At 42.7% G+C, this 26,711-nt stretch overlaps 2 protein-coding genes across 5 annotated transcripts in view; one reads left to right on the top strand and one right to left on the bottom strand.

Moving 5' to 3' along the window:
- HSPH1 (heat shock protein family H (Hsp110) member 1) overlaps positions 1 to 18,643 on the top strand; it is a 30,320-nt gene extending 11,677 nt beyond the window's left edge. Inside the window, exons 8-18 of the mRNA XM_039533733.1 lie at positions 1,309 to 1,537; positions 3,162 to 3,268; positions 4,605 to 4,738; positions 9,597 to 9,802; positions 10,488 to 10,619; positions 11,580 to 11,717; positions 12,138 to 12,263; positions 13,963 to 14,070; positions 14,184 to 14,303; positions 17,081 to 17,242; positions 17,778 to 18,643. Coding sequence (XP_039389667.1) covers positions 1,309 to 1,537; positions 3,162 to 3,268; positions 4,605 to 4,738; positions 9,597 to 9,802; positions 10,488 to 10,619; positions 11,580 to 11,717; positions 12,138 to 12,263; positions 13,963 to 14,070; positions 14,184 to 14,303; positions 17,081 to 17,242; positions 17,778 to 17,978 — 1,663 coding nt within the window. The 3' untranslated portion in view covers positions 17,979 to 18,643. The remainder of the gene's footprint in view (positions 1 to 1,308; positions 1,538 to 3,161; positions 3,269 to 4,604; positions 4,739 to 9,596; positions 9,803 to 10,487; positions 10,620 to 11,579; positions 11,718 to 12,137; positions 12,264 to 13,962; positions 14,071 to 14,183; positions 14,304 to 17,080; positions 17,243 to 17,777) is intronic.
- Positions 18,644 to 21,360: 2,717 nt separating this feature from the next.
- Positions 21,361 to 26,711, bottom strand: part of LOC120395285 (WD repeat-containing protein on Y chromosome-like) — a 91,525-nt gene continuing 86,174 nt past the window's right edge. For all 4 annotated transcript variants that reach the window (XM_039519549.1, XM_039519567.1, XM_039519556.1 and 1 more), the window contains 2 exons: positions 22,072 to 22,175; positions 21,361 to 21,980 (listed from right to left, as the gene is read on the bottom strand). In XM_039519549.1, the coding sequence (XP_039375483.1) occupies positions 21,806 to 21,980; positions 22,072 to 22,175 (279 nt within the window). In that variant the 3' untranslated portion in view covers positions 21,361 to 21,805. The remainder of the gene's footprint in view (positions 21,981 to 22,071; positions 22,176 to 26,711) is intronic.

Below are 26,711 nucleotides of genomic sequence, written 5' to 3'. Positions count from 1 at the left end.
TCCTAGGGTCCTTTTATAATATTTAATTAGGGATGTTTTATTTTTATTTTTTTTTTAATCTGGGGGGAGGGGTGTAAAAGTGCAGCTACTGCTGGAGAAAACTATCCATTTATGAGCCCTTTTCTGCTGTGGAATAAAATGTGACAGAAAAGTGTGTAGCTCCTGATGGATAAGATTCTATTTGCAAACTTTTTTCAACAACCAATTGTTTGCACAGCACACTGTCCATTATAATGTGAAGAATAGCTAAAAATTACCCTAAATCCAACCTTTTAAAAACAAAACAAAACAAAAAAAAGCCTGCCTGTTACACCAGATCTACTCAGGATTCACTTTTGTGCCAAGTTTTGTGTATTTGAGAGCCCAAATTCAAAAGATTTCTATTAAAAAGAATCCAAAGGTGTAAAATCTCACACTGACTGGCTGCCTCCTTTTAGAGAAAATCATGGATTTAAAGTGGAGTATAAATTCATCTAAGTGAGATGTTGTACATGCTTTGAATTCCCATTGCTGGTTGAGAAACTGAAGCAATAATTAAAGTAACATAGTTGCCCTCTTCATCTGTAGAAACAGAAACTCACCACTTATACAGAAAGACATTTAACTTACAAACATGGGTTGACACTTTCAAAGCAGGGCAGGGAAGTTGGCTACACACCCTTAATTAAAACTAAATCCCCTTTGATGATCTCAGCCTTGGTGATAAATGGAGCTTTATTGTTTTATATGCAAATACCGTAATGCACACCATGATGGAACTGGAGGGCAGAATAACACTATACAGCAGACTGGCTGACTGATTGTTATACAGACTGTTTTACTAATTTACACTCATTCCCAGTCATTACTGACCAAAAGTAACTATCTCAGGTGGATATTTGGTGTTTTTTCCCTAGAAACTAGAGGCACAAGAGCTCACAGCACAAAAATCACCAACACTGTTTGCCCCTTTATCTGTAGCTTCTGCAGAAAGGCTGATGATGGGCATAGAGGCAGAATATGCTTTAGAAGGGATCTCTTCAGGTACTGGTGCATATAGTTGAGCTGTGTTGAGAGAAATGTGGGAAAACTTGCATGGTATCTATTCATAGTGTTGCTAGTCTCTGTGGACATCACTTGAGTTTGGCACATATGCAAACACTAAATTCACTAACTTTAAAAATATTAAACAGCTTTAAAATCTGTTCATGGTGGCTTAGTTTATAAAGCCTTTTTGCTGAAATGTGCAGTTTTAAACAGTTCCTAACAAAACCTGGTAAAGCAAAACTCCAGAGTTTTTAACTATGGCTTTTTGTCTGATTTTCCTAGATCCCAGTTTGAAGAATTATGTGCTGACCTCCTGCAAAGGATAGAGGTGCCCTTCCATTCATTAATGGAACAAACTCAGCTTAAAGTGGAAGATGTGAATGCTGTTGAGATTGTTGGTGGAGCTACACGCATTCCAGCTGTTAAAGAGAAGATTGCAAAGTTCTTTGGCAAAGATGTCAGCACAACACTGAATGCAGACGAAGCTGTTGCAAGAGGCTGTGCTCTACAGGTACAGTATTCACAGTACCACTTACGTCTTCTGCGAGTACTTCCTTTCGAGAACTGACCATATAGTTATAGCAGATGGCAAAAGTGGTACTCTTAAAGCAGGCAATGGAACATATACTTTGTGCTGAAACAGTGACATGCTTAAAAAGCTCTGTCACTTTAATTGTACATACTTACTGATTTAACTAAACTGCAGCTAGTCACTGCATTTTATCTGGCTTAAGCCTGTGGAGCCATTGCCATTTTTTCTCCCAGACTCCCAAACCTCTTGTTATATACCTTATTTGCTCGCTCTCTCCCCACTTCACCTCTCTTCCAGTCAGTCCTGTTGGTGCTGCTGAGAGGGCTCAGGCTCTGCTTTGTTCAAAGCCTTCCTGGCAGGTGCAAACTGGGTGAGGCAGTGGTTGTTGACCAGTCCAGACAATACAAAGTAATCAGCAAAAAGACAATAGGCCTTTGTAGGGGGTTCAGGGTATTCTCTGCTATACTGTTTTAGAAAACATTTACCATTAGGTGCATTCCAGAGGCAAAACAATCCACTCTTAAGAAATTTAGGAGAATCGCCTCTGGCACAAATGATTTAGCATTATCCATCAAAGGCTGTAAAAGCTTCCTTTGTTACCTGATGTACATAGAAGCCATCTGAGTACTACCATTGAACATACAAATACATACATTTGTGTGTAACATTTTCTGGTATTGGACTTAGTGTTACATTTTGCTATTAACTTAGAATGTCTCATTTCTGCAATCCATATTTACTTGACTTTGAAAGTAGATTGTTTCTCTTACAGTATGTCTACACTGCAAGTGAAGGTGTGAAGTAGCAAAGGTAGGCATACCCATGCTACCTTTAATCTGTTGTTAAAGGCGCTAGCTAGTAGTGAAGGTGTGGTGGCATGGGCTTGCAGCCCAAGTATATGCTTGGGGTCCCTGATGGGTTTGTACTTGGGCAGCTGGCCTGAGTGGGATATGACTACCCATGCTACAAACACACAGTCACGTGCAGTGTACGCATACCCTGAAAGTAAATTGCTTTTGCTCTGAACCTTTTTCCTTCTGTACCTCCATCACCCTTTTTTCTTTTCATTCCTTGTTTTGTGTTCTGTTCCTGTCTTCCACCTCACTAACCATAACCCTTGAACATCCATTGACTACTCCCATAAGCACAGAGCAAGAAACAATGGTAATGGGCTTAACCCGCTTCACTGCTGGACATGCACAGCACGTTCACATGGCATTCTGTGTAATGCTGTTACTCCTTTGGAACATACCAGGTGCATCCCCTGAGAACTGTAATGTTAAGCAACAAGAAAAATGTAGTTTAATCTGTGTTAGAACTAAGATAAGAGTAATTTTGGTTGGTTTAGGGATAACTAGCAGTTTTGCTACAGTGCAAGGGATAAACTGAAGGTCCCTTGTACCTAAAGAACGTGCACCTTTTGTGAGCATAATTCCTTCGCTGCAGGGTTTCACTTAAGCAGTTAATTTACCTAGATCTGTTTTGGTACAATCAATAAAGTATAGGACTCCTTTTTATAATATTTATTGAAAAAGTTAATGTATTTTAAGGCATAACATTCAGGCACATAGCCAATCATAACAGCTGTTTGTTTGCCTTCTAGTGTGCAATTCTTTCTCCAGCATTTAAAGTGAGAGAATTCTCTGTCACAGATGCAGTTCCATTCCCAATATCTCTGATGTGGAACACAGAAGCCGATGACACTGAAGGGTAGGTAGCTTAAAGTATTGTTCCCATTTGGACTTTGGTTTTACGCAATATAAGAATAAAGTTCATCTGTGCATCTTTCGTGAAGGGTCAGTGCTAAATAATCTAACAACTTATAGGTCCGTTGAGCTGTGCTGTTTATAGCTTGTTAATGTTATAACTATGTTAATACATACGTTCAAAACATTTTCTACCGTTCCAATTCCTTTCAAGGGTGGGCTGTCTTGTGGGCATTTTTCCAGCTGAAAATATTCCTAATAGTTTGAAATCCTAATAGTTTGATAAAGAAAAATCCTCTATAAAAGTTTGTTTTGACTAATTAAAAATACGGATATAAGAATACACTCAGTAACTGGTTTAAAAAAAATTGTAGCAAGATGTGCTACTAAGACATATTTTAAAAAAAAAACTTTAGTGTCTCATCATAATAATCTGAAAATAATTTTGTCTTTTATAATTCTTGCCATTGACGTAGAGTGAACACTTCCCTATTTTCTGTTAAATGTACCACATGAGGTTTGCAGCAGTCCTGTATATACACCTCAATCTCTACGCCAGTCTATCCTTGCCCCTAGTTCAGCCTTGAATCTCTTGTCCATCTGTGTTTTTTCGCATAAGATGCAGCTGTACAGATCTCATTATTTGTTCTGTTGTAGACTGAACCTCTGAAGGCAAACTGTATTCCCATTTTCAGCTATCTTGTTTTCTGTGGCTCAGTTGTGAGGCAGTTAACCTCCCACCTAACCAGGTTTCCAAGACTGGAATTCAACAAAAGATTTGTTGGGTAGGGAGTTAAATTAAATTTTCTGGAGATTGGAAGTAAATAGACTGACTCAGAAAGCCCAGAACACAGGAGAATCCTGGATGAATAGTTGTCAGCCTTCCTGTCAGAGCAAGGGAGGAAAAATAATAGTGTCTCTGCTCTCTTGACTGAGCCACAAAGCAAATCAGCTGGTAACCAGGACCATAGCCTTTGAGATTCAAAAAGGCATTAGAGAAGTGCAGTTTTTAATTTCAATAGTTATTTCAAGGTAACTGAGGGACACATTTGAAAAAGAAGTCAAGTACTGTACATGTACTAGTAATCTGTTCCCAAATCCTATTCAAACATGACTGAACTGTCTTGCTTACCAGGCCCTAACATAGCTGGAATGTGTAATCACATTATCAACTTAGAATATAGGTCTTTGTGTAATGTCTGATAGTAAAGATTCTTTCCCAGAAATAACTTTTTCAGGACTATTTATGTTAAAGGATCCAACACTTCTCAATGGGAAAATCCCAGCTGTTTCAGCACATGTCCCGTTCTAAAGTACTTTTTGCTTGATCCTAACTGTAGGGTTTATGAAGTGTTCAGCAGAAATCATGCAGCACCTTTCTCCAAAGTTCTCACCTTCTACAGAAAAGGTCCATTTGAGCTAGAAGCTTTCTATTCTGATCCTAATGGTGTCCCATATCCCGAGACAAAGATTGGTAAGTGATTGTCCTGGTGAATGTGACACTTTGCCACCTTTCTAATCTCTTGGTATAACTTTCATTACTGGAATTATGTAACATTAAGCCACCTCGTTCTGTTTTGATAGAGCTGTAACACATTGATTTATGTATATGTTTTCATGTTTTCAGCCCAATTTACATTTGAACTGAGTTTGTGTTTAGCCTAGCCATGGTAGACACTTCCATGTCACAAGCTTAAGAGAGGGCTGCCAGTTATGTCAAGTTCCTTGACTGGAATGAAACCATTATAAGTGCAAGGGATTTCTTAACACTAAAAAAACAAAAACAAAACAAACTAGTTTTCCACCTTGCACCACCACCATCTTAATTTTAAAGTATCCCTAAACCCATCCCCTATATACAAAAAACTTAAGCTTTGATTCTTCCAGTGGAAGAAAACAATAAGCTACCTTTGGAAACTTGTTCCATTGCTTTACTGTAGTAGGGATTCCCTTAATATTTAATCAGAAAATTGTATTGCATTCTATTAACCTGTACTTGTTCTTGTCTCCTTGATTACTGAGAATTGGGCTCATAATCTTTACATGCTTGTATATAAGAGTCTTCCCTTTGTCTTTTTTTCCTTAGATGGAACATTCACAGTTGTGACAGTTACAAAGGCATTGTAGGGTTCATGTTTGTCTACAGTAATTAATAACATATGTACAGTTTTACAAGTAAAAACATTTAACTTCAACCCTGAAAACTTTACCTGGAATTTGAAAGTCAGTTTGGTACTGGTTCACACAATCAAGCTAGTTTCTTCATTCAGAATTGAGTTAGTAGTTGTGACATGTGAGCCAGAAGAGAATGCAAGTCACGCTCCTATAGCTGTATTCTTTTTGCAAGACAAAATAAAATTTAGAACTGACTTCAGTCAGTAAAGTAAACAGACATAACTCAGTACGCAAAGGGACCAGATCTTCTGACTAAGAGGACACTTGTATGTAATCACCTCTGAAGAAAAGGTTAATGCAGGTTTTTTCTCTGTCTTAATCTTCTAAATATGTCTCAAAACACTATCTGAGCTTGCTCCAGTTTATCTGCTTTAACACACCAAAAAAAAAAAAAAAAAGTAGCTAAATCTGAATTCAAGTCTCCAATTGCTAGCTAGAAAAGTGAGTGTAAGGAAATCAATTTTTCAGCTTCACACATTTGACTAATCTATAATCCAATATTTGCTGGTTACAATAGCATTTTATTGACTGGCAATTAATCATGCACCATAATTCTCTATCATCTCTCTGCGGGTGTGGCAGAGACTCTATCTCCAATCTACATCTTCATGCAACGCAAACCATGCAACCTGGAACTCTTGAATATGGATATTTCCTGGTTTTAGCTCAATGAGAGAGGAAAGTTGTTAAACATTGAACTAAAACTAGGAAATATCCATATTCAAAGTTCTAGGTTGCATGGTTTGAGTTGCATGAACCAGAACTGTAGGGGGAAGCTGGCACAGCAGCAATTGGCTCTAGCTAATATATTTCTCCGAGTATGTCTACACTACGGGATTATTCCAATTTTACAGAAACTGGTATTTGGAAACAGATTATATAAAGTCGAGTGCACGCAGCCACACTAAGCACATTAATTCGGCGGTGTGCGTCCATGTACCGAGGCTAGCATCGATTTCCGGAGCGTTGCACTGTGGGTAGCTATCCCATAGTTCCCGCAGTCTCCCCCGCCCATTGGAATTCTGGGTTGAGATCCCAATGCATGATGGGGCAAAAACAGTGTTGCGGGTGATTCTGGGTAAATGTCATCACTCAATCCTTCCTCCATGAAAGCAACGGCAGATAATCATTTTGCGCCCTTTTTCCCTGGATTGCCCTGGCAGACGCCATAGCATGGCAACCACGGAGCCCATTTAGCCTTTTTTCACTCTCACCGTATGTCTACTGGATGCTGCTGACAGACGCGGTACTGCAGTGCTACACAGCAGCATTCATTTGCCTTTGCAAGGTAGCAGAGACGGTTACCAGCCCTATTGCACCGTCTGCTGCTTTAGAAATTGACGATGATGGTTACCAGTCCCATTGTACTGTCTGCTGCTGTCATGGGTGCTCCTGGCTGGCCTCGCTGAGGTCGGCCGGGGGCGCATGGACAAAAATGGGAATGACTCCCCAGGTCATTCCCTTCTTTGTATTTTGTCAAAAAGTAGAGTCAGTCCTGCCTAGAATATGGGGCAAGCCTACTAAAGAACCAGAGAGGACAGCCGCTCCAGGTCAGAGCCCTAGACATCCCGCAGAAATGATGAGCTGCATGCCATTCTAGGGGGGTGCCCCTGCAACAACCCCACGCATTGCTTCCCTCCGCCCCCACCCCTCCTGGGCTACCATGGCAGTTATCCCCCCATTTGTGTGATGAAGTAATAAAGAATGCAGGAATAAGTGGATCACAAGGGCAGCAAGGGACTTACTTCCCAGACCAGAAAATAACAGTTTGATGCCATGGCTCATGAAGCCATACACAGGCAGCCTGGACAGTGGTCAGGATCTGTTCAATTACAGGCTGAGCAAGTGCAGAATGGTGGTGGAATGTGATTTTTCATCTTAATAGTGACTGCTTGCATCTCTGGGGTTACAGATCTCACACAGACAGGTCAGGGCATCAGGATTACCACGGTGGGCAGAACAAGAGCTTCCCAGATGTCCCTGGAGGATTTCCTCTCAATCCCGGACATGTTAACAAACAGTCCTCAGGGCAAATCAATCATTAAAAAGGCTTGCTTAAAAAAACTGTGATTCTCAGGAGACTGCATTGTTAACTGTGCTGATGAGCTGTGCGTGGTCACCTGTGTGATGAGCTAAGAAACACTGACTTTTTTTAGTGAGATGAAAATGAGGGGAGGCAGCCTCCAGCTGCTATGATAGTCCAGGCAGGACAGAATCTCCAGCAGAGAAAAAGCTTAAAGAAGGGAATGACCGGGAGTCATTCCTATTTTTGCCCAGGCGTCCCCGGCCGACCTCACCGAGGCCAGCCAGGAGCACTCACGGGATGATGATGGTTACCACGCCGATTGCACCGTCTGCCATCAGGGAGAGGAGGGGAGGGGATGCTGCTGTTCAGCGCTGCAGCACTGTGTCTACCAGCAGCATCCAGTAGACGTATGGTGACATTGAAAAAGGGCGAGAAATGATTTTTTTCCCTTTTCTTTCACGGGGGGCAATTGATGACATATACCCTGAACCACCCGCAACAATGTTTTTGACCCTTCAGGCATTGGGAGCTCAGCCAAGAATGCAAATGCTTTTCGGAGACTGCGGGAACTGTGGGATAGCACGAGTCCTCAGTCCCCACTCCCTCCTTCCATGAGCGTCCATTTGATTCTTTGGCTTTCCGTTACGCTTGTCACGCAGCACTGTGCTGAGTCCCTACTGTGGCCTCTGTCTATCATAGCCTTGGAGATTTTTTTTTCAAATGCTTTGGCATTTCGTCTTTTGGAACAGAGCTCTGATAGAACAGATTTGTCTCCCCATACAGCGATCAGATCCAGGATCTCCCGTACAGTCCATGCTGGAGCTCTTTTTTGATTCTGGGACTGCATGGTCACCCGTGCTGACGGCGCTCCATGCTGGACAAACAGGAAATGAAATTCCAAAATTCGCGGGGCTCTTCCTGTCTACCTAGCCAGTGCATCCGAGTTCAGATAGCTGTCCAGAGCGGTCACAATGGTGCACTGTGGGATAGCGCCCAGAGGCCAATACCATCGATTTGTGGCCACACTAACCCTAATCTGACATGGCAATACCGATTTCAGCGCTACTCCCCTCCGGGAGGATTACAGATACCGGTATTAAGAGCCCTTTATATCGATATATAAAGTGCAGGGTTAATTCGGTTTAACGCTGCTAAATTCGGTATAAACGCGTAGTGTAGACCAGGCCTCAGTTTCACAACACTTTGAAGTTCTTTGTGTGAGTAGTAAAAGACCAACACATTCTGACATCTGGATCAAAGGATATTAATAGATAGCTGTTGCTGGTAAAGATTGTAAAAGTGTGGGGGGGATCTGACTCTGTATTTTCAAAGAGCTGTTCTACACCGAACAGGAATTTATGTTAAAATGGCATAATTTGAATACACACAGGATCTGTTGACTCACTCATATCCATTTACTATAGTAACCTTTTAAATCTTGGGTGTTACTTTTGAGCCAACACAACCGTGGGAGGTTGAGCTTTCTTCATTATTTTTATTTTATATTTCTATTACATTGTGACTGGAGACCACAGTCTGGATTCAGAAAGTTTTTTTTTTTTAATCCCTCATCTTCCCCTCAATTACTGGCTGGATTCTTATTCATTTTGTGTATCATCAATAGAATTATTTAAATTCAGTTGCAGGGCCACATGTATGACTACCCCTTTGAAGCTGGTTCAGAGATGTTGAGGGCCTAATCTGGCTTTTAGAATCTCTCATTGGTGGTGGTGCAGATGAGACAAAGTGGCCAGTTCTGACTCAGATTTTGGGCTGAGTTTGCAGGGCTGAAAATTTGTGTATTTGGGGTGTGGGGGAGGGAGACATCTTGTCTGTAGATTAAGCGCATCTGGTATGGAAATTGAGGGGGAGAGAAACTGAAACCCACACTGGAATATTTAGGTTTCTACACTCACTCCCTGATCATCAGTTCTTCCTACCTCTCTCCACTGTTAGAATGACAGTTCTCTGCAACTTCCTCCGCCTGAGCTAGGCCTCACGTCTTGCGTTCTCTTCTCCATTAACTCCATCAAATGTATGGAAATACAGTTTTTGTGAAAGATGCTATATACCATACTAGAAAAATAGCTAAAATGACACAGACAAATTTGTGTATCCCCTTTGTTTTTAGGCAGATACATTGTCCAAAATGTGGCAGCTCAGAAAGATGGAGAGAGGTCTAAAGTGAAAGTTAAAGTCCGTGTCAATACTCATGGCATTTTCAGTGTATCTACTGCCTCAATGGTAGAACAAGTTAAAGCTGAAGAGAATGAAGCTCTCAGTGTGGAGACTGAAGTGGTGATTGTGAACCAAAGGCCTCCAGAGAATTCAGATGATGTAAGTTGGTCTGTTCTTGCACACACTGTTCTTAACAAAATGCATTCTTTTGTAATACTTGATGAATTATAAATACCTTCTGCTAGGGAGACAAAGTAATTAAGTTTGGGGCAGGCTTCAGGAGAAACAAAACTTTTACAAGAAAGGGGGGCAGCTGAGTGCTGTCTCCTTGGAAAAGTATGTCCGGAAGCAAGCTTATGTCCCATTATGGAAACAGTTTGACATTTTTAGTAGGAACTTAAATTTAAGTATTCAGTCTGTACATTTAGTTTAATATCTTTTTAGAGTCAAATAGCAGTAGCGATTTTTTGCTTGTAACTAACATTCAGGATTGTTAATATATCCCCAAATAGGGAAAACTTTAATGTATGACGATAATAACTATAGCATAATAAAGTTAGTTTTGATTACCTGCACATAATCCTGCATTATTACTGAATGGCTTACCCCTGGGGGAGAACTATTGGCTTTCTATAATGGGGGATGGGGGAGAATCCTGCAATGTTAGGGTGGCCTAGCTGTCTTGATAAGTCTCTCATCTATACCTATGATTCCATGAATACATTGACTACAGTGTTATTACTCAGTAAGTAAGAAAGCATGTGGGAAAGCAATTACACTATAACTGCTAATAAATACAAGTGCACATGCTTTCTACATCCTTTGTGCCTGGCTTTCATTTCAGAAAAATATCCAGCAAGACAACAATGAAGCTGGATCACAGTCCCAGGTACAAACTGATGGTCAGCCAACTCCACAGTCTCCCCCTTCACCAGAACCTCCCTCTGAAGAAAACAAAATACCAGATGCCAAGAAAGTGAGTGACCCTTTAAACTCATTGTATTGAAAAATGTTATAATCTATTATGATGGCATTTAAAACCGTAACCCCCCCACTCCCTCTCCACCCCCCACTCCCCCACACACACACAGAGTAGGCAGTTCGGTGCTCTTGCAGTGTATTGTGTTTAGTAGCTTTTGCATCTTTACTTTCTTTTTTGTCTAACATAACCAATAATTGTCTATTTAAGACAAGATAAAGCTGGCAAAATCTCAGTATTCCAATTGATCTTCCAGCAAGGAACAAGACTTTCTCTTTATTGTCTCAATTTATGCAGCATTGCATAATATGTGCATTACCTTGACAGTATTTCACTTTGTATAACAACTGCTAGAGGCTAAGCTTACTAAATTTACCACGACTAAACTGTAGGCAGAGAAACCAGCCTGAGAAGACACCTAGAACATACATTTACGCCTCTTACCAAACAAGATGTAGTCCTTGCCACAAAGGGCTTATAGTCTGACTTTTATTTCAAGCGTCAGTACTGATGCCTTAGGGTGAGAATTACTGTTTTAAAAACAAACAAAAACTGACTTCAAGAAGCTGCCTCAGGCTAACAAAATTTGCACTTAATTTTCATCCTAGTGTTGATAGCGTGTAACTCTAGGCATTAATATTGAGTGCTAATCTGTAAAAGAACTTGCCAAGAATTGCTGTCTTGCTAATAGACAGTGTTTCTGGCAATTGCCCTTTCTATCTTCCAACACCATTCTCCTGAAGTATGAGTTACGTTTGACTAGGTGAAGTGGGAAGGTAAGATATACAGCAGCTGAAAAACAAAATCCTTTGTAAGGATATATTTGTGAGATTCTGAAGGAACAGTGAGAAAATACATACTGGTCCATGTTATGCAGAGGGATTTTAGCATCACAGTGAAAATGCCTTTTAGTGCACCTCCTAAGTCATGGATATAATTTTTTTTCTTCCAATCTAGACAAATGAGAAGAAAAGTGATCAACCTCCAGAAGCTAAAAAACCCAAGATAAAGGTGAAGAATGTAGAGCTGCCTGTTGAAGCTAATCTGGTCTGGCAGTTAGGGAAAGAACTTCTCAACATGTATATCAAAACAGAGGTGAGTTCAGTAATCTTGGTGAGGGAGACTGATTCTTGCTTACTATTATTCAGTGACTAGTTTTGAGCAACTTCAGACTTTACATTAAAAAACCTGAAAATAGACTCCTGCCACTAATATATTCATAATGACTTAATGCAATGCCTCATTTAAGCTCCTGACTGCAAATGTTAGCAACATTGTAATGTCACTTTGAATTATAGCATTACAGCAATGATCTATGTAATGAGGTCACCTAATGTTTAAAAACCATCTGAACCTTCAGGAGAGTCTCCATTTTTTACTTCACTCCACTGTTACTTGCACAGTTTCAGCAACAATATGAATTAAGGCCTTCATTATAGTCTTTTTTGAAAGGCTGCTTTTTAAGTTTAAATTTGTTTTACTAAAGTACTTGCTTTTTTTCCTATGATCAAACAGGGCAAGATGATCATGCAAGACAAGCTGGAGAAGGAAAGAAATGATGCAAAAAATGCTGTGGAAGAATATGTGTATGAGTTCAGGGATAAGTTATCAGGACCATATGAAAAGTTTGTTTGTGAAGAGGTATGCTATTAAAGTCAGTTGTTTACCTGAAACATTAGCATCAAACATCTGTCCTGCTTATTTGTGGTGAAATTCTGCCCTCATACCTGTACTGTAGATATCTGAAAATCTTAGTTAGGCAGCTATTGTTCAATTGCTTATCTTCTGGAGTTGAACTAGTTTTGCAAAAATGATTGCAGTTACAGTGGAACCACAGAGTTACGAATACTGTGGGAATGGAGGTTGGTTGTAACTCTGAACTAAATGTTATGGTGCTTCTTTCAAAAGTTTACAACTGAACATCAACTTAATAAAGTTTTGAAACTTTACTATGCAGAAGAAAAATGCTGCTTTTAACCATTTTAATTTAAATGACGCACAGAAAGTTTCCCTACCTGGTCAAATATTATTTTAAACTTTATTTTTAGTAGCTTATGTTTAACACAATTCTGTACTGTATTTGCTTTTCTTTTTGTGTCTGCTTCTGCCTGATAGCATACTTCTGGTTCCAAATGAGGTGTGTGGTTGACTGGTCAGTTTTTAACTCCTGGTGTTCGTAACTCTGAGGTTCTACTATAGTGTCTAAAAACTGTAATAGATCAGTCTGAATTTGATTAGTTGTAAACTAGTTAAATAACCATTGAAGACTGCAAGGAAGACTAGGCTGAGACCTGGAGTGGAAGGCACTGAGGACAAGTGGAAGGGATGAGAGCAGAGAGTGAATAAGTGGAGGTATCTGGTGATGGGGAGGTGAAGCAGGAAGAGAAAAGAAAGGAGATGAAAGGGGAGAAAGCAATGGTGTTAAACTCCTCTTCAAAGAGAATCTCCAGCAGTTTCACCTCTAAAACATATCACTGGCCAATTGATCCTCCCACAGATAACTGATCAATTAAACTTTTTTAGAAGTAAACATTCTACTCAACAAAGCCATGCTTGGATCTAGGTTAAATATTTGAAAGATAAGATGACATGCAAACACCTGCCACATTTTGATCCATTAAAATCAAAAGGCAGTGTGCTGTACAATGTCTACTAAAATTGCCCTTGTATTTTCTAAAGGACAGCATTTGGTCCAGCCTGTCTTGCTGAATATTATCAGAGTTGTCCAAACGCATAGATGTTGTCAAAACAGACCTTTGTGACTCTTGAAAATATATCCAAAAAAGACACAGTACCCATATTATCTTGTTCAGTGCAAGGTTTTTTTGTTTGTTTCTTTCTGAAGGCTGTCCAGCTTTTATTTTAGTTGGTAAAACTGTATTAGGGAACAGACAGACTTCTGTTAGCTTTGCCTTCATCCGCGTTCGCCCTTGTAGCTTAGCTTGTCTTGCATAGACTTCTAGAAATTGCAGCAGTAAATGCATTTCCCAGCTAGGAGACTTGAAATGAGTGCCTTGCCTGCAATACTGTGTCCCCTCAATATGAGGCAGAAAAAAATGAATTTGGTAGTGCCTTTCCATAGTCACACAGGAAAGCATGCAGTGTCAAGACAGTTTACTGGGCTGGGTTCTTTGTTCAAACCAACCTGTTCTCAGTGCAGAAACAAATGCTGTTATTCAAGTGTGGTTTTAAGTTATCTTTATGTCTTGTATTTTATGCCACTGGCATAAAATAGCCTTCTTTGTAACAGACCATGCTGCAGTTGTACTCCTTTTTTCATTTACTTTCTAAATATTTTGGCCTGATTGGCATTCTAAACTGCATCCAAATTTTATCTTAGGATCTTCAAAGATTCTCTGCATTCCTAACAGAGATAGAAGATTGGTTGTATGAGGATGGAGAGGACCAAGCTAAACAGGTGTACATAGATAAATTGGATGAATTAAAGGTAGGTCCATTTGCACTCTTGTGTAATGTAACTTTCAAAATACTGCAGGAATGACTTTTTTTGTAAACGTAGGTTTGAATTATGAAATGCATAGAAAATATTACTTTCTATAGAAACTAGGTACTCCAATTGAAATGCGATACCAAGAAGCTGTGGAGCGACCACGAGTATTGGAAGAACTTGGACGCAAGCTTCAACACTATGCCAAAATAGCAGGAGAATACAGGGACAAGGTAAGTAGCCTCACAGGGAATGGGTTGGGAGTAGGAGGGGACTGACTTTTGTCTGTGCTATTTCATTCAGACTTGCACCAGATGGCAGTGGTGTCAAACTCCTTGTCAAGTGGGCTGTTTACTTATTGGTACCCTGTATGCTGGGCCTACACAATTAAGAACATAGTCTGTCCACAGCAAATCTCCCACAGACAATGAGTCTGAACCTGAGTTGCTCAGTATCTATGGCCAAAAAGGGCATTTGCACATAGATTCTTGGCTCAAAAAGTTCAGTTAAGTTTTGTGCTCTTCCAACTTTATTGGAGAAGTGGCTCAGATGCCAGTGATGAGTGTCTGTACAAAAGCCTAAGATAACAACTTGTGTATGTTCTATTTGTGCCTGTTATTTGACCATTGACATGAGATTAGTCACAATAGCACACCTGCCCTTTGGAAATCTGGTTGATCCTAGGTGTCATTGGGTTTTGGAGCCAATACACTGTTTATGTGAATGGGGGTAATTCACAACAATCAAAGCTGGTTTAGCCAGTCTGACAGGACTGCATCAGGGCCCCATTCAGACTGGGTTTCTTCATGGCCAGAAGGGCTAGAAAACAATTTTTTTTTTTAAAGTGCAAACTTGCATTAATATTAGGGCTGTCAATTAATTGCAATTAACTCACAGTATTAACTAAAAAAAAAAGAATCGCGATTAATCGCACTCTTAATAGAATACTAAATTAAATGTATTTAAATATTTTGGATGTTTTTCTTCATTTTTATATATATTGTATTTTGTGTTGTAATTGAAATCAAAGTATTATTACAAATATTTGCACTGTAAAATAAACAAAAGAAACAATATTTTTCAATTCACTTCATACAAGTACTGTAGTGCAATCTTTGGTGTGAAAGTGCAACTTGCAAATGTACATTTTTTTTTGTTTTGTTACATAACTGCACTGAAAAACAAAATATTGTAAAATTCAGAGCGTACAAGTCCACTCAGTCTCACTTCTTGTTCAGCCAATCGCTAAGATTAAACAAGTTTGTTTACATTTACAGGAGATAATGCTGCCCTCTTCTTAAATACAATGTCACCTGAAAGTGAGAATGGGCATTTACATGGCACTTTTGTAGCTGGCATTGCAAGATATTTACATGCCAGATATGCTAAACATTTGTATGCCCCTTCATGCTTCAGCCACCATTAGAGAGGACATGCTTCCATGCTGATGACACTCGTTTTTAAAAAAAAAAAAGGCATTAATTAAACTTGTGACACAATTCTCCCCTAAGGAGTTAAATGTCCCCTGCTCTGTTTTACCCGCATTCTGCCATATATTTCATGTTATGGCAGTCTTGGATGATGGCCAAGCACATGTTCCTTTTAAGAACACTTTCGCTGCAGATCTCACAAAACACAAAGAAGGTACCAATGTGAGATTTCTAAGGATAGCTACAGCACTGGACCCAAGGTTTAAGAATCTGAAGAGGGATGAGGTGTGAAGCACGCTTTCAGATGTCTTAAAAGAGCAACGCTCTGATGCGGAAACTATAGAACCCGAACCACCAAAAAAGAAAATCAAGCTTCTGCTGGTGGCATCTGACTCAGATAATGAAAATGAGCATGCGTCGGTCCACGCTGCTTTGGCTTGTTATCAAGCAGACCCGTCATCAGCATGGACACATGTCCTCTGGAATGGTGATTGAAGTATGAAGGGACATATGAATCTTTAGTGCATCTGGCATGGAAATACATTGCAATGCCGGCTACAACAGTGCCATGCAAATGCCTGTTCTCACTTTCAGGTGATATCGTAAAAAGAAGCAGGCAGCGTTTATCTCCTGCAAATGTAAACAAACTTGTTTGAGCAGTTGGCTAAACAAGAAGTAGGACTGAGTGGACTTGCAGGCTCTAAAATTTTACATGGGTTTTATTTTTGAATGCAGTTTTTGGTATATAATTCTACATTTGAACTTAAACTTTCATGATAAAGATTGCACTGCAGTACTTGTAATGGGGGAGTTGAAAAATACTTTGTTTTTGTTTTACAGTGCAAATACTTGAAATAAAAAATAAAGTGAGCAGTGTACACTTTGTATTCTGTGCTGTAATTGAAATCAATATATTTTAAAATGTGGAAAACATCCAAAATATTTAAATAAATGGTATTCTATTGTTGTTTAAGAAAGCAATTAATTGTGATTAATTTTTTTATTGCATGACAGCCCTAATTAATATCATGTGGTCCAGAAATATCAAAGCAGTTGGGTGTCTGATTCAATTGACTCATCCAGCTATGAAAGGGAACTTCTGGTTGACTCAAGCTTTCATTTTTATAAATCCAAATTCTCCCATCTAAGGCCAGCCAAAATACCAGACTGTGCAGGTGGATACCTTTTCTCCCTCTATTGCCCCCACCTACAGCACTGACTGGAGCCCTAAGAAGGTTGGATTATACTCTACAGATCCTAATACATGGCTTTTCAAGGGTGGCAGGATTTGCCCTATTAAGTATGAACATACCCAATTCTAGGTATGTTATCCCTAGTAAATCATTGTAAAGCCCACCTTCCTCGCTGTGCGATTGTTTTTCAAACACAGAAATGGATTTGATTCTGCCTCGGTGTTTCATGGTGCTTCTTGTTGTGGTGAACTTGTTTTCTTTCCAGAGTAAGCAGTAATGTAACGTATTTAGATAGTGAGAGAACACAACTTGGATGGTCTGTCTGGATAATCTGATATCATTGAATGTGTTCTTATTGACAAACCCAAAATATTCAACTCCATGCAGGATGAGAAATACATTCACATTGATGAATCAGAAATGATAGAAGTAGAGAAATGTGTCAAGGAAATGATGGAATGGATGAGTAATGTTATGAATGCCCAGGCTAAAATGAGCCCTGATCAGGATCCAGTTGTACATGCAAGTGAAATCAAAGCAAAGCTAAAGGTTAGTGCTGAAATGAATTCTAATCACTGACTAGTGATATAGCTAGGCCCTTATTTAGAAATCAGTGCATGTTCTAACTGGTTGGCAGCTCTAAAGGATAATAATCTGAGTAGCAAGGGAGGGATGAAGCTACAATCTATTGTGTAAAAATTCTGTGGTGAATGTTTTTACTATATATATGTTAGGCAGATAAACTTACAATACAAACATCTTTCAGTAGAGTTAAAAATTCATTCTGTAAATAGTACGTAAATACAAATATAACAGGGTGTGTAAGGAAGTATTTAAAGCAATGCAACATTTCTGAGAGATTGGATTTTTTTTTTATTTCAAGTGCTCAAGTGTTGTATAAAGAACCTTAATATAACCTGTTTAAAAAGTAAACTAGATATGTTAGGGGTAGCATATATCCAGTCTTTCTGTGCTCAGGAAGCAAAGATCCTGGGAATCAAACAATCTCTGAACAGCGGTGCTAGCTCATCAGGTAGCTTGCTGATCGCATGAATTGTATTCTGAGTGCCTCTCTTTATTTTAGGAATTACACAATGTGTGTGAGCCAGTAGTGATGCAACCAAAACCAAATGTTGACTCTCCTAAAGAGGAAAATCCATTGAATGGACCCAGTCTTAATACAAATGAAGGTATTGAAGAAGATAAAAATAATGCTGAAATCCCTCAACAAAATGGTGATTGTCATCCGAACGATAAAAACACCACGAGCATGGACTTGGACTAGACTACTGCATTGTATTGAGCAATCTGATCTCATGAAAGGAAAATATTGTTGCTTTAGTATGTGATTGTGCAGGGGTAACATAGTTCTGGGAACTATTTATATTTTTTTTCATAAGGTTGTCTGGAATGTGGTGTATGATGGCGGGGCGGGGGAGTAAAAAGCTGATCATGACTACCATAAAAGGCAAAATTGACTTGGTAACTTTTCAGATTCCTGTGGAATTGTGAATTCATACTAAGCTTCTGTGCAGTATTTAACCGTTAGCTTCAGTAAGGATGAAATCAGTTTTGCTATGATACTTACAATCCTGGTGAAGGAGCAGTAACTGAAATAGTCAAAGGCATTTGTAGATGCCAAGGTAGTTTTCTTCCATTTGACCTCTGATTTGGCATATCTGTATAAAGCCAGTGGCTGTTCAATTTACAATGAACAAAATAAACCTCCTGTCCTAAGCTTCATTCTTTATCACTGTCCTGTACCCTAGCTGACTAGTAAGATGGTGAAAGGTGTTAAGTAGCATGTTAAGTAGTAATTTCATCTTGTTAAAACAGTACATTTTCATGTGGAGAAAGCAAAATGAAGGAGATGCTGATCCTGTTTGTCTTGTTGTGAAACCTTTTACTGAGCTTTAATAATAAAGTTCATCTAACTGGTATTTTCTAAAATGCTGGGATGATTATGTTCAGTGCTGTTTTCAGTGTGATACTGTCTTTTGTCACAAATGGTAAAGAAAATAAAGCCAAATAGCTGTGTTGTGTGAGCAAAAGCTTACAGAACTTCCCCCTGCCCTCCCATTGAGTGTGAAAAAATTGGAGTTGTGATACTCAGCCTACCCAAGCAGAAACAGCTTGTTACTCTTCAACTGCACAAACCAGCATGCACCTGGGAACAGCATGACTGCCTGGAAACTTAAAATAGCAAAGGCTGGGCATAAAACTTTCAAAAGCTTTGAAAGTGGATCTAAAGAGACAATTTGCAGTTGAGATACTAAAATCAGAAGTCTTTCTTGGCCTTTCTCAGAAAGGAGTTGATCCTAAACAAACATGGTAAATGCAATGTTCTTGAGTGTTTGCTCAGGTGCATTCCACATTGTGTGCGCGTGCTTGCCACGTGCACTGGTGACAGGTTTTCCCTAGCAGTACCTGTAGGGGTGTGCCCCTAGCGATGCCACTACGGCATGGTACAAGAGGCGCTGTGCGCTCCTTCACCCCCAGTTCCAAAGCACCATCACTGGCAGCAAGAAGGAACTGCTATGCTCTGTCTAGCTCTTTGCTATAGCCATCTCAGTTTGGACTGTTTTAGTGCTTTAAAAAAAAAAAAAGCTTATAACTCTAAACTTTTAAAACTACAGGTACTAGCAACCGTAGCTGGGGCTGTGCCCCAGGCTTTAAGTTTTGCAGCACTTGTAAACAGTCTATGCCCATAAGTTACCCATACGCTAGTTGCTTATGCTGCCTTGGAGAAACCCAGGCAGGGCAGTGCTCCGTCCTGAGTGTCTGTGAGTTCCTACCCACCTCCAACAGGTATAGCTTGGGAATCCCCTACTGTGGAATGCACATGAGCAATCACTCGAAGAAGAAAAGACAGTTACCTTTTCCATAGCTGGTATGCTTTGAGCTGTGTTGCTCACGTCCATTCCACATCTTGCCCTCCTTCCCCAGGGTTGGAGTTTTCTGGTAAGAAGGAACTGGGGGAGGGCACACAGCGCCCCTCATACTGTGCCATGCTGGTGTTACTCCAGGGCTTGCTCCTCTATGGGTACTGCTAAGGGAAAAACTTCCAGTGCATGGGGAGAGTGCACACACCTACTGTGGAATGGACATGAGCAACCTATCTCACAGAATACCAGTTAGAGAAAAGGGAGCTCTCTTTTCTCCTAAGCTAAGCAGCTTTGGTGGAGGGCCATCTTAAAAAGCCAGGTAAAGATTAAGATTCTCCCCTCAGGAATTTCTTGCAAAGAAACAATTGATGTGGAGGACACAATATGGTAGTGAAGCCTTCCTGTTAAATAGACAGCCCAATAAGATCTACAAGACAGTAGCATGCAGCTGGGAGAGGCTTGCTTGCTGCTATAAGGAACAACTTAAGTACTACAAACAAAAGGGTAAGCTTGGCACCACTGAACAGAGTCGATTTAATTGTGCAGCCCATACCTGATTAGTCAGCATTAAGGAAGCCAGTTACACCCTTTTCCTGGTCCTGTTTGTGTTCCTGCCTCCTCCACTAGCGCTGATGGGGGCATACTCCTGCCTGCAACTTTTACCCAGCTGCTCAGTTCCCTCATGCCTTGGCCCCTCCTGAGCTACCATAAGTAGCTGTAGTATCAGCGCACTGTTTGACAGGGCAGGCTCTTCTGATCACTGCTCACGTTCCCAGTACTGATCTACTCCATGTCAGGTGCATATGCTACTCCTGGGGGAATTCTGCACTACAGCATGTGCACATAGTTAATGAGCCATGCATGTTTTTAATTTTTTGTGTGGAAAAAAGCATCATCCAAAATGTTGCTGCAGTTCTGTCTTTTGCCCACCTGAGGGCACTGTGGCAATAGAACACAGCAGCTGCTCCCAGCCAGCTCAGGCAGAGAAAGAGCCTGCCTGCCTTTGCAGTGCTTCTCAGGCCAGGTCAGGAGATGGGGGCTAGGGGGAGACAGATAGCATAGGGTTCTGGGGGTGGGGGTGTCAGATGCAGGCTCATAAAGGCTAGTTGGGGAGGATGGACCAGGGCAGGGGCTGAATGGGAGTGGAGGCACAGGACCACATGGTGATGGGGGGGGAGAGGGGACAGAGGGTGGCTGAGTGGGGGCAAGGACAGGGGTACAAAGCCGGATGGGGGAGTGGGTGTCTGGGGGGTGAAGGAACACATGGGGACAGGGGCAGGTGTGCCTGACTGAATGGGAGAGGCTAGGAGTCAGCCAGGGCCTGCATGGGGGAAGCTCCCTAACAATCCCACCCTGCCCCCCTAAAAACCTGGTCCATACTTTTCCCACCCATACCCAACAACCCTCCAAGTTCATACCCAGGCTCCTTCCCAGCAATTTACTTCCCTCTCCCTCAGATCCTCCATTACCCGTGACTCCAACAGCCTTTGCACTGCTTCTGAGAGGTGTGGGAAATATGGTTCTGTAGTGTTGTTTGAATGAATTATTACTCAGAGTTCTGTATTAAGATGCCTAATTAATGAATATTTGTCAAGAAACATTTCCTGAATTTTTTTTGTTGTCTGTACTGTTATTTGCTGACAGGTATTTTGAAATAAATGACCACAAATAATTGAAACTGGTATGATTACATTGTGTTATTTTGACAAAAAATATGCAGAATTTTGCAGAACTTTAAAATATTGTGCATGAAATTTTTAATTTTTCAGTGCAGAAGTCCCCCAGGCGTATATGCAATACAACCATAGCTTGGACCCCCAAAGCCAGAGAGCTGGTTGCATAAGTCTCACTAGACCTACAACAAGGCTGCTGAGGCCTTAAGTGTGCAGATGTACTATGCCTCCACAGTGCTATTATATCACCAGGTTCTAGCTAATAGGGAATTGTTTATTTAACAGTCACATTCTGGTTTCACTTTGTGCTTATATAATTCTTGTTTAAATGCCACGTAAGTCCAGCTCTATAGAATTAACTGATGAGCCACTATAGTAGGAAGCTTAGAAGGATAAATTGTCCAGAAGTGATTAAGAAACAGCTGCCTATTTTAAGTGTATTTCTGTCAAAACAACAGAGGAAAAATTAGACCAGGAACAAAAATAACAAATTGCTTTGCTACCACTGAAGAGACACATCGTCATGTGCTCAGTTTACCTACAGAATTATTGCTCTAATCTTCCCCTAATGATTCTTCGTAAAAGTAGTCTGTGCCAAGAACAGACAAATCAGGCTTTTCACATATTGGTGGAGCAATGACAACTTCACAGCTGTTGATTATGTGATATGTACTCTGGCCCCCAGGAGCAAGTGGTCTGTTTATCTTCTTGTAATGCTCCTGCTTCAATCTAGGGAAAGAAAATTGAAAGCATGAATTATTAATTTGTTTTGAAAGTGGGGGAAAAACTAATTTACCTGGTGGCCTTGTTTTCATTTTACCTTTTACCCAAAGCTTGTGCATAAGCCCGCTGGTTGATTTCCTCTTTGATATCCAGGTCAGGCTTGGTGACTTGGGGAAGTTTGGGGTTATAGCTCACTTCATGCTAAAAATGCACCAAAAGAACACTTAGCAATGCAGGAAGTATTTAGATTGCCACTACATTTCTTCATGTTACTGTCATGATGGTCCTATCTAATCCTGTCACTTCTGGGGCACCTTTACAAGTCTGAGTAAACAATTTAAACATTTTTTGGAAGAAAACAGTTGCTTTAAAACTGGAATGAGGGATGAATTAAATGTATTCAATGTCATATATGTATGTTAATTGTTACATTTTTTGGAAGGTTCTCAGGTTACAATCTTAAGTAAGGCCTCAATTTGCATGAACCCTTATTGTGACAATTCTTCAAGCGTGTGCAGATTGTATTGGTAAGAATATGCATTTAGCAGGCTGCATGCACTGTTTACTCACTATTTCCTTACTATTTAGGATACAACATGGGATACTATCAATTTTAGCTTCATGTATGTGGACTGAACTCTGGTAAATTACTTTTACCTGCTTATTTAAAATTTTTTTTTTGCTGATACAGCATTCTGGTTTGAGAAGGAAAATGGAGGCAAGCCTTGATTGCTAGACTACCAGGAGGACTTCTTCCTCAAAATGGATTTTATTTTAAAAGAAACTAATTCCTATAGCCCACTATGCCAGTCTGCCTGATCTTTAGTCTTGTTGAGATTCAGATCACAGTTTGTTCTATCTTTAGTCTTTTTCCATATATATCAGGAGCCAGACAGATAATTGAAATGGAAGATTTATGGGAATTCTTTTCAAGAGAACACTGACTTGAACCACTACACACTGATCGCTATTTAAAAAGAGAAAAGACAGTGAAACTAGAGCAATCCCTATAGTGTGAAACGGATACTGAGAACTCAGAAGGAACAAACCCATTTTGTTCCCACACCTTTTCCCCAATATGATGGGTACTTGCAAGTAAAGGTACAGGGATGCCAGGGGCCAGATACTTGCATATGTTCAATGCAGGGGCCTGTGCCTAGTCTAATGTTAACTATGCTCACATGCAGTCTTCAGCTGCACTGCAACACAACTGTGTGCACCTGGGCTAGGATTTTCAGGAGAAAATGTCCTAGACGCTATGGTTTAAAGGTAAGAAATGAAAACGGGGATGTAAGTTGTCTATTCACAGATATAAGGCCAAAAAGGACTATCATGGTCATTTAGTCTGACCTGCATAACAAGGTCATAGGACTTCCCTGAATTAATTTCTGTTTGAATCAGAGCATAACTTTTTGGAAAACATCCAATCTTGAGTTAAAAGATTCTAGTGCTGGAGAATGTACCACAACCTTTAAGTTGTTTCAGGGGTTGATTACCCTCACTATTAAACATTTTTGTCTTATTTCTAGTCTGAATTTGTCTAGCTTTAGCTTCCAGCTATTGGATCTTGTTATACCTTTCTCTGCTAGATGGAAGAGGCCATTATTAAATATCTGTTCCCCGTGTAGAAACTGAAACTATGGTCAAGTCACTCCTAACTTGGGTGGGAGTTCCCATTGGAGGAGCCAGGTATCTTGTGTTTGCGTCTGTCTTTGGGGTGCTTGTGTCTCTCTCTGTCGGGGCAGACTGCTGAGCCCTGATTAGGGGGCGGAGCTAGGCAGAGGAGGGGGCCTATAAAAGCGGCCGCCCAGCCAGGCAGCGGCACAGCTGATCGCAGCGGCCCAGGAGCCGGCCAACAGGGCGGCTAACAGGGGAGTTTTGAGTGGGAGTTCCCATTGGAGGAGCCAGGTATCTTGTGTTTGCGTCTGTCTTTGGGGTGCTTGTGTCTCTCTCTGTCGGGGCAGACTGCTGAGCCCTGATTAGGGGGCGGAGCTAGGCGGAGGAGGGGGCCTATAAAGCGCCGCCCAGCCAGGCAGCGGCACAGCTGATCGCAGCGGCCCAGGAGCCGCCAACAGGGCGGCTAACAGGAGTTTTGAGTGGGAGTTCCCATTGGAGGAGCCAGGTATCTTGTGTTTGCGTCTGTCTTAGGGGTGCTTGTGTCTCTCTGTCGGGGCAGACTGCTGAGCCCTGATTAGGGGCGGAGCTAGGCGGAGGAGGGGGCCTATAAAGCGGCCGCCCAGCCAGGCAGCGGCACAGCTGATCGCAGCGGCCCAGGAGCCGGCCAACAGGGTGGCTAACAGGGGAGTTTTGAGTGGGAGTTCCCAGTGGAGGAGCCAGGTATCTTGTGTTTGCGTCTGTCTTTGGGGTGCTTGTGTCTCTCTCTGTCGGGCAGACTGCTGAGCCCTGATTAGGGGCGGAGGGGGCCTATAAAGCGGCCGCCCAGCCAGGCAGCGGCACAGCTGATCGCAGCGGCCCAGGAGCCGCCAACAGGGCGACTAACAGGAGTTTTGAGTGGAGTTCCCATTGGAGGAGCCAGGTATCTTGTGTTTGCGTCTGTCTTTGGGGTGCTTGTGTCTCTCTGTCGGGGCAGACTGCTGAGCCCTGATTAGGGGCAGAGGGGCCTATAAAGCGGCCGCCAAGCCAGGCAGCGGCACAGCTGATCGCAGCGCCCAGGAGCCGCCAACAGGGCGGCTAACAGGAGTTTTGAGTGGGAGTTCCCATTGGAGGAGCCAGGTATCTTGTGTTTGCGTCTGTCTTTGGGGTGCTTGTGTCTCTCTGTTGGGGCAGACTGCTGAGCCCTGATTAGGGGGCGGAGCTAGGCAGAGGAGGGGGCCTATAAAAGAGGCCGCCCAGCCAGGAAGCGGCACAGCTGATCGCAGCGCCCAGGAGCCGCCAACAGGGCGGCTAACGGGAGTTTTGAGTGGGAGTTCCCATTGGAGGAGCCAGGTATCTTGTGTTTGCGTCTGTCTTTGGGGTGCTTGTGTCTCTCTGTCGGGGCAGACTGCTGAGCCCTGATTAGGGGCGGAGGGGGCCTATAAAGCGGCCGCCCAGCCAGGCAGCGGCACAGCTGATCGCAGCGGCCCAGGAGCCGGCCAACAGGGCGACTAACAGGGAGTTTTGAGTGGGAGTTCCCATTGGAGGAGCCAGGTATCTTGTGTTTGCGTCTGTCTTTGGGGTGCTTGTGTCTCTCTCTGTCGGGCAGACTGCTGAGCCCTGATTAGGGGCGGAGGGGGCCTATAAGCGGCCGCCCAGCCAGGCAGCGGCACAGCTGATCGCAGCGCCCAGGAGCCGCCAACAGGGCGGCTAACAGGGGAGTTTTGAGTGGGAGTTCCCATTGGAGGAGCCAGGTATCTTGTGTTTGCCTGTCTTTGGGGTGCTTGTGTCTCTCTCTGTCGGGGCAGACTGCTGAGCCCTGATTAGGGGGCGGAGGGGGCCTATAAAGCGCCGCCCAGCCAGGCAGCGCACAGCTGATCGCAGCGCCCAGGAGCCGCCAACAGGGCGGCTAACAGGAGTTTTGAGTGGGAGTTCCCATTGGAGGAGCCAGGTATCTTGTGTTTGCGCCTGTCTTTGGGGTGCTTGTGTCTCTCTCTGTCGGGCAGACTGCTGAGCCCTGATTAGGGGCGGAGCTAGGCGGAGGAGGGGGCCTATAAAGCGGCCGCCCAGCCAGGCAGCGGCACAGCTGATCGCAGCGGCCCAGGAGCCGGCCAACAGGGCGGCTAACAGGGAGTTTTCAGTGGGAGTTCCCATTGGAGGAGCCAGGTATCTTATGTTTGCGTCTGTCTTTGGGGTGCTTGTGTCTCTCTGTCGGGCAGACTGCTGAGCCCTGATTAGGGGCGGAGCTAGGCGGAGGAGGGGGCCTATAAAGCGGCCGCCCAGCCAGGCAGCGGCACAGCTGATCGCAGCGGCCCAGGAGCCGCCAACAGGGCGGCTAACAGGGGAGTTTTGAGTGGGAGTTCCCATTGGAGGAGCCAGGTATCTTGTGTTTGCGTCTGTCTTTGGGGTGCTTGTGTCTCTCTCTGTCGGGCAGACTGCTGAGCCCTGATTAGGGGGCGGAGGGGGCCTATAAAAGCGGCCGCCCAGCCAGGCAGCGGCACAGCTGATCGCAGCGGCCCAGGAGCTGGCCAACAGGGCGGCTAACAGGGGAGTTTTGAGTGGGAGTTCCCATTGGAGGAGCCAGGTATCTTGTGTTTGCGTCTGTCTTTGGGGTGCTTGTGTCTCTCTCTGTCGGGGCAGACTGCTGAGCCCTGATTAGGGGGCGGAGGGGGCCTATAAAAGCGACCGCCCAGCCAGGTAGCGGCACAGCTGATCGCAGTGGCCCAGGAGCCGGCCAACAGGGCGGCTAACAGGGGAGTTTTGAGTGGGAGTTCCCATTGGAGGAGCCAGGTATCTTGTGTTTGCGTCTGTCTTTGGGGTGCTTGTGTCTCTCTCTGTCGGGGCAGACTGCTGAGCCCTGATTAGGGGGCGGAGGGGGCCTATAAAAGCGGCCGCCCAGCCAGGCAGCGGCACAGCTGATCGCAGCGGCCCAGGACCGGCCAACAGGGCGGCTAACAGGGGAGTTTTGAGTGGGAGTTCATTGGAGGAGCCAGGTATCTTGTGTTTGCGTCTGTCTTTGGGGTGCTTGTGTCTCTCTGTCGGGTCAGTCTGCTGTGCCCTTATTAGGTGGCGGTGTTAGGGGGAGGAGGGGGCCTATAAAAGCGGCCGCCCAGCCAGGCAGCGGCACAGCTGATCGCAGCGGCC

This window comes from Mauremys reevesii, linkage group 1, assembly GCF_016161935.1.
Source record: "Mauremys reevesii isolate NIE-2019 linkage group 1, ASM1616193v1, whole genome shotgun sequence".
In the NCBI taxonomy this organism is placed as follows: domain Eukaryota; kingdom Metazoa; phylum Chordata; order Testudines; family Geoemydidae; genus Mauremys; species Mauremys reevesii.
The sequence above is the reverse complement of the archived record's forward strand: the minus strand, read 5'-3'. Positions and strand labels throughout refer to the sequence as shown.